This window comes from Nesoenas mayeri, assembly GCF_963082525.1.
Source record: "Nesoenas mayeri genome assembly, chromosome: 15".
Lineage (NCBI taxonomy): Eukaryota > Metazoa > Chordata > Aves > Columbiformes > Columbidae > Nesoenas > Nesoenas mayeri.
This window is the reverse complement of record NC_137559.1, coordinates 14,213,345-14,224,986: the sequence shown is the minus strand read 5'-3', so window position 1 is coordinate 14,224,986 and position 11,642 is coordinate 14,213,345. Positions and strand designations below refer to the sequence as shown.

General features: G+C 46.7%; 1 protein-coding gene across 1 annotated transcript; it reads left to right on the top strand.

The window, feature by feature from the left end:
* Nucleotides 1-7,470: 7,470 nt before the first annotated feature.
* Nucleotides 7,471-8,214, top strand: SOCS1 (suppressor of cytokine signaling 1; the record flags this gene model as incomplete). The annotated part of the gene is made up of 1 exon (XM_080354262.1): nucleotides 7,471-8,214. The coding sequence occupies one exon, from the start codon at nucleotides 7,471-7,473 to the stop codon at nucleotides 8,092-8,094; it is 624 nt and encodes a 207-aa protein (XP_080210388.1). The 3' UTR covers nucleotides 8,095-8,214.
* Nucleotides 8,215-11,642: the final 3,428 nt, after the last annotated feature.

Here is an 11,642-nt window from a genome sequence, read left to right as displayed (position 1 = left end):
AAAATCAAAGAATTACAATTTCAGGGGTTTCATTTCAATGAAAATTCAGATTCTGGAGAAGAAAACAAAACCCACTAAAACAGGAAGGATGGTATTGTGGTTAAGTTTCTAGTATGGGGCTCTGAAGACCTGAATTATGTTCCATTCCTGGCCCTTCTGCAGACTGTCTCGCTCTGTGACTTGAATCAAATCAATGAATCTCTTGGTGCTTTAGTTCCCTTTTCTAAAGATGATGTTGCTGATTTGGTCAGTGTAGATAACAAGTGCCTTCATGTAAGAGCTACCATTTACAAAATCAGCACAAGAGAGGCTGTAACCTCAAAACACTAACAGTAAAATGTGTAACCCTATTTAGCTGAGCTGTTCTTACAAGAAACCAGCATTTTATTAGACTTGGAAAAATACTTTGATTACTCATTGACAAGTGTCTTTATAACAATAACTGAGCTTATTTAACTTTCCTATATTAATTCCCACACTAATCATGCTCTTACCATACCAAATTCTAAACAATATGCTCTTCCACAGACACATTGGCCTGTTAATTAATCCAGCTTCCTAACAGAATAAGTGCCTGCTTCTATTCTCAAAAATTAGGAACAAAGCTGCAAAGGGGAGTGCCTGCTGATTTTCCAAGCCTTTCAGGTTTTTTATTCTTATTTCTTTTTCTGCAGAGGACTGTCCCTGCAGGGGGATGGATTCAGCGGGGTGTGGAGTGCCCCCTGAGGGAATTTATACTGGGGAATACCATACATGGTATCACAACCTCCTCCCTCCTAGTGGTTTCAGAGGGTGAGGAAAGGTTTGGAGCACAAATAAAAGCAGCTCTGCCTGCATTACACTGCTGCTAGTAGGGCTAAGAGTGTGGGTTCTGAAAAACAAACATACCAGACAAATGTCTCATGTATCCTCAACATACACATTACCCTCCTACCTTGAAAACCTTCTTGAGAACCATGTTTTTTCCTTGCTGCCTCCTGGCATCCAGATTGCCTATGGCATTTGCTGTTTCTAGCCAGTGAGCCCTGCTCCTCCTGCACAAATGCCTAGCGGTTCCTCTGAATTTTCTAACATTTTCCAAGGCAATGCTTATGAAATAGGGGTAAGGACTTTCACTTTTGACACAAGCAGAGTTTGTTCTTTATCCTAGCCTTTGGACCTTTACTGATATGACCCTTCAGATCAAAATTGTTTACCTTCCTGCCCCAAGAAACAAGGGGGGAAGGGGTGTGGGATAATGTCTCCCAATCGTATTATTTCTCCCCAGGCTTTGCCTTTCTTTTCTGAGACAATCAGCAGGAAAGAAAGGGAACATAATTTGTTCTTCCACATGAAATGGTACTTTGTGAAGGCGAAAAAATAAGGCATTTCACAAGGATGGCTTACTTACCAACCAGAATCTAATTCACCTTGCAATAAGCGCCCATTAAGCTGACAGAGCACAGATCAGAATCACCTGAACTGGCAGCAATGCTTTCAACTTCAGTCATTTCTAGAAACCTTCTTTCTATCCGTGCTCTGCCCAGCAGCTCTGTGCCAGCTCCAGCTTTACACCCTGCCCTCTCCTGGGTAGGGTCACCTCTCCTGAGCCTGTCCTGCTGGCAAGGAGCTCTTCTCAAGGCCTAGATTATGGGGGCTTTAAGTAGAGGGAGCGAAGATAAGCAAGGAAACAGAAGGATGGGAATGGGGGTTGCGAAAGGAAACATGAGTGGGTAAAACTGAAGATATCCCAAGAAATCTCAACTTGTGGAACCCCCAAATCTAAAACCCCAGCTCTTCCTATCACAAACTCTTCATTCACTGTACAAGTCTCCTTCACACTGACACCCACATTTTACGGCAGCTTATGGAGCACCTTGGACCACTCTCATCGTGATTCACGTAGAGGTGGTATCAGGCTGTAAGCAGCAGCCTGGCGCACTTGGCTTTTGGTGTCCGAGCTGGCAGGCTCACTGCATTGCCCATTGGAGCCATGCCAAGCGCTGAACCTTATTATTACCACATTCCTGCTCAATGAGGAAGACTTTTTCAACAGACGCTTTGTCAGCTACGCCACTCAGTACACAGCAGACAGGCTGCACGTGCACCTGGAGGATCCTTCTTTTCCCTGTGATCTTACAAAATTAAAAATGAATGAGCTTTCCTGGCACACCTCCAGCAACCTGCAGCCAACCCTCATCTCATCTGAGGAACAATCGCACCGCTGTACTTTTGGCTCTATGTACCTTGTTGTGACACCGTTAAGCACTTCAAATCTCTTTTCTTTGGAGGAGTAGCAGGGAAGAAGAGAACTTTGTGTTGCCTAAGTAGATTTAAAGCTTTTAAGGGCAAGGGATGGTTGCACTACCTGTCTGAACATGAACTTATATAAAAGAGCCCTTGAATCTACTCACTACATGGAGCACACTACACCAAAGCAAATAGCGGCAAAACATTTCTCACTATTGCATGTTCAACTTCTAAAGTAAGTTTCAGTTCCATCATTCCTTCATGCTTTTGTTTTACACAGAAAAGCAGCTGAGCTTCCCTCCCCCAGCTGCTCACGCCAAACCTTAGCTTGAGCTCAGTTGCTCAAAAATAGTTTGAAAGAGGATTCTGAGCACAAAGTGAACCTCTGTTGCAGGTCTTAAAAGTAATGATGAGCTCTGTTTCTCCAAATTCATGACAACTACTCTCACATGACAGAGCATAAGCAGTAAACTTTTGTGGCCAAAGCACAGTTAGAGATTTCCAGGTTCACCCACCGTGAGGTGCTGTACTGCCATAAGGTAAATTCAGTCTGTGATCACACTGATCTTTAAAAAGAATACTCAGTCTCAAAGCAGGAAATGCACTCCCTCAACTTCATCCCAAGTCCTGGCCAGCCCCTGTCCCCTCATTCACCCGACAGAAACATTTCCTTTTCATCCTTACAAAACATCATGTTGACTGCTGTCCTGGTTTCAGCTGAGATAGAGTTAATTTTCTTCCTCGTAGCCGGTACAGTGCTGTGTTTTGGCTTTAGAATAACATTAATAACACTGATGTGTTAGTTGTTGTCAAGTACACAAGGACTTTTCAGCTTCTCATGCTGTGCCAGGTGTGCAAGAAGCTGTGAAGGGGCACAGCTGGGACATCTGATCCCAATGACCAAAGGGATATTCCAGACCACATGGCATCATGCTCAGCACTAACAGCTGGGGAAGAAGGAGAAAGCAGGGGGATGTTCTCAGTTAAGGCATTTTGTCTTCCCAAGTTACCGTCAGGCATGATGGAGCCCAGCTCTCCTGGAGATGCTGAACACTTGCCTGCGCTGAGAAGTGGGGAATGAATTCCTTGTTCTGCTCTGTTTATGCACAGGGCTTCTGCTTTACCTATTAAACTGCCTTTAGCTCACAAGTTTTCTCACTTTTACCCTTCCAATTCTCTCCAAACAATGGGAGGGATGAGTGAGTGGCTGTGTGGTGCTAAGTTGCTGGCTAAGATTAAACCACGACAAGTGCAAAAGGATAAACGTCCTCCTTCTGCTCCTGATGTAAAGAAGCATTCTGACTGCAAAACCCATATGTCATACTGCATGTCTCAAATCACACGTGCTCTGAAAGTAATACCTTCATGTACTGATTCCAGATTCAAGAGGCAGTGGAATTCTTCACAAAGTTTCTGTATTTTTGCACATCTACCAAATTAATTACTGTACAAGGTGCATATTAGGACACTTGGTTTCCAAAAAGACAAGGAATAATCAAAAGAAAGACTTACTGGACTTTTAGAGAGATGCTGGTTACCACTTTAAGAAACATCCTCTTTGGAAGAAAACATGCTTTACTGGGGCCTGCTTAAGAAAGCACATAAGACACTGGTTTGGTACTTGAGGTTTCAAATCTCCCTCTGGGTGAGCAGAATAGCATCCCAAGCCTCCTGCACTGGCTCTTGGCAAGGTTATAAATACAGCTGGGGATTTGAACAGTTACTTTTAAATCTGATTACTCTGTAGAAAACCCCAGGGAAATTCTGTTTTGAGAACTCAAAACCCAGTGTAGCATCTGCACAATCCTCTCAGTGGAATGATCACAGACTTCCTTGAATGTTTTTCTCACTTAAAAAAATATTATTGGTCTAAATCTGCTTCCTGTCTTGGACACTAACGGTACATATTAGGCCCTCTCCCCCGTTCTGTCCATGCTGACCTGCTAGCTTTGAGGAGAGCCGCTATCTTCACCTTACAACTCCCCACATTGCTTGCTTGCTTTTCTCGCCATGTTTTCCGCACGTTTCGAGCAGCCGCCAGGTAGGAGCCTCATCCATCACCTACCTCCGGTGTCCTCCGAGCCCTCGTGTGCTCGGCGCCCCAGCAGCGCCTCCTGCAGGCCAGCCTGGCCCCGCACCCGCCGCCACCCACGGGCACCAGCCGTCGGCACCGCCGCCTCGCCGGGGCTGTCCATAAAAACACAAAGAGGAAAAGTAAAACCAGATGTAGCTGGACAGAACCAGATGTAGTTGGACAGAACCAGATGTAGTTGGACAGAACCAGATGTAGTTGGACAGAAGGAACGGGGCCACCCGAGGCCGGAGACCACGAGCGGCAGCGCGGCGGAGAGCCCGCGGGGGCACAGCCGCGGCCCCCAGTGCCGCGGCACCGCAGCGGGGGCATCTCCTGCCCGGGACCAGCGCTGTCCGTAGCGCTCCAGCAGCTCCGGGCGCTCGGCTCGCAGCCCAGGCAGCCCGGGCACTGGTCGGCTTTGACTCATTTGGAAAGCGAAAGTGAAGCGAAGGCCACGTGTTTTCCGAGAAGGCGGGGAAGGAGCCGCAGGGAAGCGCCGCCGCGTTAAATAGAAAGCAGAGGCGATGAGCGGGCCCAGAGCGCTGGAGCTGCCGCCCGCCCGCGCGTCCCGCGGGAGCCCCGGCTCGCTGCGCCGCCAGGCAGGGCCCCCGCGCGGAGGATGCTCGGCCGCCCGGCCCGGCCAGCACTAACCGCCGCCGCTGCGCCGGGCCCGGCGCGCCCCTGCCCGCAGCCCGCGCCCCGCTGCGCGCTCCGGGGACGGCGCCCACCCGCGGAGCCCCGGGCCGAGGTAAGAGGGGGCTCGTTACCGCGGCGGCCTCGCGAATCGCGACGTGCACCGAAACGCTCCTGAGCCGCGGTTCGGAGAGGTCAGATTTCGGAGGCATCAAGGGAGTCTTGCCTGCTGGGCAAGAGCGTGCTGGCTGGGGGGTAGGGGGCGAGGTTGCCTTTTTTGTTGTTGATTTTTTGGTATCTTGGTGGTTTGTTTGCTTTTTTCCTCCCGTTTTGGCTCCGTGTCCGTGCTCAAGACGGAGCTCTGGTGCCAGCTGTAGCAAGACGGGAAAAAAAAAATGAAGTGAAGACGCAGTGTTTTTTGCCCGGCACCGCTCGCCTGCAGGGACCCCGCACCCTCGCCACGCGGTGGGGACGTGAGCAGCCCCCGGGCTGGAGCGCGGCGGCCGAGGCGGGCCGGGCCCCGCCGAAGGGTTTGCTCCGGCCGAGCCCAGGCAGCTCTTGTACGGGCGCCAGCTCTGGCTTTAGGGCTCTGAAGGCTGGCGTGCCCCGTGTTTGCTCCGTGCCCTCTGGAAAGGCGCCGCAAACTCTTGGCGATGCGTGGCTTCTACAAGGGAGCGCTGCCGTTTTTAAAGTTGGGCTTAGTGGTTATTTCTCACCAGCGTGCCCTGGAATTTAATTTTTGTTAAATACTGAGCGAAAATCCTGGCCCGCTAATTGGAAAAACTGACATCAGTTTCCTTCTTCTGTACAAAGAAAGCCCAATGCTACTTTCAGCTTGTTGCCAGCATAAGGATTTTATAACCCTCTTTGCTGTTTGAGGAGGTAACGACCACCAAAATGAATCAGAATCATAGAACAGTTTGGGTTGAAGGGACCTTCCCAGCTCCCCCAGTGCCCCCTCTGCCATGAGCAGGGACATCTTCACCAGCTCAGGTTGCTCAGAGCCCCGTCCAGCCTGGCCTGGGATGTCTCCAGGGATGGTTCATCCACCACCTCTCTGGCCAACCTGGGCCAGGCTCTCACCACCCTCATTGTAAAAAAAAAAAATTGTTTCCCTAAAACCAAACATCAAGTTTTTAAATGAGCACAGACAGGAATACAGCTGTATCCTTTCTTTGAATTCCTCATTAGCATGTTACCCTGAACTTTAAGATGGCTGAGGGATTCATTTCTGAGAATACTTCAAGGTTTCTCAACAAGCAGCTGCTGCAAATCTATATATGACTATAGGGATAAACCCTAAAATCTATGGTTGCCAGTAAGGTCAAGGCAGCCAGCGGAGATGTATCGAACCACACTGTCAGAGGGAGACATTTCAGGCCAAACTCATTCCTGGTGCAGCGCAGCTAATTCCTTTGAAGTAACACGAGGGATGAATTTAGTCCCTCACGCTGAAAGATATATCAATAGGAAGCAATTTAGATTGGGCTACTTAAAGTGCATGTAATACAAAAAAGAGAGAGAGAGACAGACTGAGGAGTAATGCTTGAAGGGTTCACAGAGGTTGATTTGTGTAAGCTACTGAGGCTGTAGCATTGCTGCCCCAAGGGAAAGTTGGGGGAATGGGATTTATGACTGAGCCTCGGGTTAGCAGGAGAGATGAAGTAGTTTTAGGATTACTGTGTAAACTGGCAGTGCTACAGGCAGCCCTTCCAGGTTACACTTCAGTCATACAGTGGCACCTATTCGCCTCACCCTCTTCCCCAATTATCTGGAGACATACCCAGCTGCCGAGTTTACATTTCCTTCCCCTGCTTTCCCTTTTTCACACGATGCATCAAATAATGATGTTGCCATCGGGGAGAGGAAAGAGGGAGATGCAGAGAAATTGGTCACTCAGTTGTAAAACCTTGTTGCTTTGTTCTCTGGAACTTGAGAATCTGATGGAGTGTGCTCAAGACAACTTCTCACTGAGCGGGTCCTGGCGCTTCACTCTGGGTCCTGATACCTGTCTGTGGGCTCATAGCAGGGAAACCACGTTATCGTCCTTAGCTGTTAATCATAGAATCACTTTGGTTGGAAGAGACCCTCAAGATCATAGAGTCCAACCATAACCTAACTCTGGCACTAACCCACGTCCCTGAGAACCTCATCTATATGTCTTTTAAACACCTCCAGGGACAGTGACTCAACCACTTCCCTGGGAAGTCTGTTCCACTGCTTCACAACCCTTTCCATGATCCTAGCTAAATATTTTTGGAGCTTTTGGACTTTGCTATAGTGATAGACTGGTAATCTTGTCAGAAAGCAAGCAGTCATTTGCCCGGTGTAAATTGGCAAATGAATATTTTATTATTTTATAATGGGTGGGAGGCATGTGAGTAGAAAACTTGGTCATTCAGAGACCGCAGCTGCTTTTCTCTGGGGATCTCACATTGTGTGTCTCTTTGGCATTTCAGAATAGCTGCTGGAAAGCTGCCCTGCCGTAGCCACTGACGCTATGGAAGACCGCATCCGCTGGTCTAGGCTGTAGGATGGTAGCGCACAGCAAGGTGTCAGCAGATAATGCAGTTGCAGCAGACCCGAGATGTCTACTTGACCCTCCAGCACGGGATCGTTCGCAGGCTCGAGGCTACCACGGCTCCGGCCGGCCCAGCACTGTGCAGGCACAGAGCAACACACACTTCCGAACCTTTCGCTCACAAGCGGATTTTAGTAGCATCACTCGAGCAAGCAGCCTGCTGGATGCCTGTGGCTTCTACTGGGGACCTCTGACTGTTAGTGCTGCCCATGAGAAGCTGAAGTCTGAGCCCGAGGGCACCTTCCTCATCAGGGACAGCACACAAAAGAATTGCTTCTTTGCCATCAGTGTTAAGACTGCGACTGGGCCCACCAGCATCCGGATAAACTTTCAGACAGGGCGTTTCAGCCTGGATGGCAGCAAAGAGACTTTCGACTGTCTTTTCAAGCTCCTGGAACATTACCTGAGGTCCCCGAGGAAGGTCCTGGTTACCCCCCTGCGCAAGGTCCGCGTGCAGCCCCTGCAGGAGCTCTGCAGGAAGAGCATCGTGAAGACTTTTGGAAGGGAGAACTTAAACCAGATCCCACTCAATCCTGTTTTAAAGGACTATCTGAAATCCTTCCCATTTCAGATATAAGTACAGCATTAACTGTAGAGGGACATGTAAGAGATGTGTAAAGAAATCCAGCTTTCTGGGTTTTTAAACATGTTTGACAGTGAGCAAACTTATTTTTGTAGCAATTTACTGTATTTTGGGATAGAGCTTGAACACTTGACTTCTTATGTTTACAGAAACTGTTTGCACAAACCTGGGGTTTTAAAACCCTGGCATAATTTTTCTGCCAAGCAGAATATTTTATTATTTTATAATATTTTTAATGATATTAACATAATAAACTTTATTGTGGAAGTTTTAAAAAAAATAGCATCTCTGGTTTTAGTTTTAAAGGCTCTGGTACATATCCTGCTGACCAGTTTTAACTGCTGTTATAACTGAGTGTGTAAGTGCAGACGACAGGCCTCCACATGGTCCTGCTCTCTACCCTACTGGACTAGCCTGTTTTAGTGCTAGTTCAGCTGACACAAGATTCCTGCCACAAAAAACCTAAAATAGAAAGAAACAAGCAAGCAGAAAATGTACGTGGGATGAATCTGCCCAGGAATCTAGCTCTCCGCTAAATCCATGAGAGCAGGAACAGCGTGTTAAGACTACAGCGGTGCATGGTTTTTGAAAGAGTGAATTGAACTCTTAGCTGAGCTTATTGCACCAGCTCTGGCTTCATTTCTATTAAAAGCTACAAGGCTCTAAGCAAGAAGAGGTTGCTGTCTGACATAACCACACCACGTGAACGTTGGTGGGGAAAAATCAAACTGCCCAGAAATGCCATTCATACACTAAAAGGCTGTGAAAACTGTATCTTTATGATGCACTGGGAGGAGAATATCTTAGTTCTCTCTTTAAATTGGCATAAGCAAACCAGCAAAGGTGCAGACATCTTTAGACTTCTAAAAGGTTTTTTTTTGGTCTTAAATTCCTAGTGATGTACAGAGTACAGACTTGATATTTTAAAAGAATTTATGACTTAGCTCCATGACAGGATCCAGAGACTATAAACTTTTAAGATTTGCAGCCGTAATTTTTAGTGGCTAAACTGCATTCGGATAAAGTTAAAATACATTAGACTGCTTTCCATTTGTAGGAAATTGGTGAAAGCACCACTGGGGTTTCCATCTGCTCCTAAAATGCAAAATCAGTGCCCCATAGAGATGTAGCTGTGAATGACCTGAGATGCCTAATCTGGCAAAATGTCACCTGCATGATGACAAAAGGATTCTTCCCTTCCCCCAAGCGTTTCCTGAAATCCATGAAAAGCTGACTTAGTAAAAGCAGCTGGACCAAATCACTTCAAACAAGGCAGAGTCTTTCACAGAAATGTTCTTTATCAGCACAGATTTGTGGTGCTTACAGTAACTGTAAGCAGTAAATGAAGTACTTTAGAGTTTGGAAGATAAAAAGTCTATTGTCATTCACATTCCTTTTAAAGCTAAAGCCACTTCTAGGAAACACTGAGTATGAGTTATATAGTGTTCTTTACTGAATAGTTTAATATCATTTACAAAATCAGCTCTTAGGTCGTTGATGTTTCTTTGGAATAAATAGGTTTCCTCCTCAAACATGACTAAGAATCACAATGCATTGGACATTGTGAAAAAGGGAAAAAGGAAGAACATACAGGCAGTAGCATGTGACCCTTTACTGTGCTGCTTCCCTAAAAATGTTCTTTGGATCAGTCCCGCCTGGCAGTCTCTCATTCCCTTGTCAGCCATCCCTGGCTGAGATTAGCAGACAGCATTTCTGTTTAATTCTAAAGCTGGAATTAGTTGCCGAATGATGCATTTTTCCCCAGCAGCTGCAAGGATAGACACTGGGGAAGCAGTGAATACTGTGCTATGCAACAGATAGGAGAGCAGAGCAAATGCCTGAATGTGAATAGCTTTAAGAATTTAAATTGGGGGGAAAAAAAAAGCCTTTGTAGGGTGAAAGCTGCCAAACTGGTTTGCTGTCAGCAGATATCATTATCTCTTTCCCTGTCCTCCCAGCCTCACGCTGTAGTATCTCTTAACCCTTCAGGCCCCACACATTAGACTTGCCCTGCTATACAAATGAGTGCCAACATGGCAGGGTTAGTGCTACAAGGTTCTCTGCTACCCCAGATGAAACCAAACAAAGCTAGACCTAGATATATGGTAAGGGGCTTCCCACTGAGAGGCATGGAGTGAAAAGCAAAAGGACTGAGCCCATTTTGTTTTCTTCCTGGTAGAAACAAAGCTACTTTCTCTCTACCTTTTATTGCTTTAGAGTAAGTTTAGCAGAAATTATCCATATCCTCCTACATGAAGTACCTTCATTTTACCTTTAATATGAAATGCAAATGTGGGATAGCTCAGGAAAAATTATAATCAAAACTGCAAATAAGGACGAGGTCAGAATTGTATAAAAGGTCTCTTAAAGAAAGAAGAGATGGAGCAGGCTTATATTTTTAAACTATATATCTTTTCATCTTCCTTACTGTTATTCCCCTTCCTTCCTTCCTTTCCTGCTGTCTTCCTCCTTCTCCCCAGCACACAATACAGTGAGATCCTTCTAGTAGGTTGCTCCAAAGCACCTAAGAACAGTTTGTGTGTTCACAATGTCACTCTGACTTGCCCTCTCTAAGAGCTAATGAAGGGCTCTCTAATATGTCTGCTTACCTGTGTGCACAGATTTAAGGACTCTGTGACATCTAAGGGGCATTTTAGGAGTCTCCTGAAGATTCCTGTAGTAATTCCAGCTGTCAAATCTCTCATCCTCTGTTTAATAAAGTACCGGCAAAGTCAAATAGGGAATTTGCTGTATTCTGCACCTAAAACAATGGAAACACATAACAGCGCAATGATTTTAAGAGTAGGTGAACAGCAGTATTTCCAGTCCCTCCCCCTCTGGCCCAGCTCTTTCCTCTGACCTTTTCACTCCTGGCTGTGGCTGGAAAGTCAAGTAAACAGTCAATCTGGTAAAGGACTGGGGAAGAATTTGAGCCACACTCAGAAGCAGAGCAAAGCCACATTTCCTGAAGAGACTGCACTATTTACAGTTAGCAGGAAGGGACAGCTTCAGAAGGACACCGTGTGCAGCACGGCTGTGCCACCGTGAGGACCCTGGGGGTCTCTGTCCCAGCAGCAGGCCCCAGTGGGACCCCCCAGCCCTGCTCCCCGCAATACCCCAGGACTGCACAGGCAGCAGGAATGAGACTCTCTTGCTTTTTAAAGACTGAAACACAGATTTGCTTTCAGAGTAGGTTAATTTACATACCATGCTGCAGCTGTAAAACACTTACTAATGAACAGAGCTAATTAATAGAACGGTAGGCTTTCAGAGAACTGGGTTAATTTAGCTGTGAAGAGCTACGCAATGCTCAATATGAGCCTCTTGAATGACAAGCATAACCGTACCCACTGTGAAGCTGTGGTCACACTAATTCTATTATGATTGAAGTCATTTACAAGAAGTGAGGCTTCAGCTGCAGTCAGCACTGATGCTATTTTCAACAGCCAAGAAAAAAACCGTCCCCTAGGGCAACACGCTGACCGTATCTAGTCATCAATACTCTTCACCCAGCTCTCTTTCGGATCCTGTGTCAGCCTCTT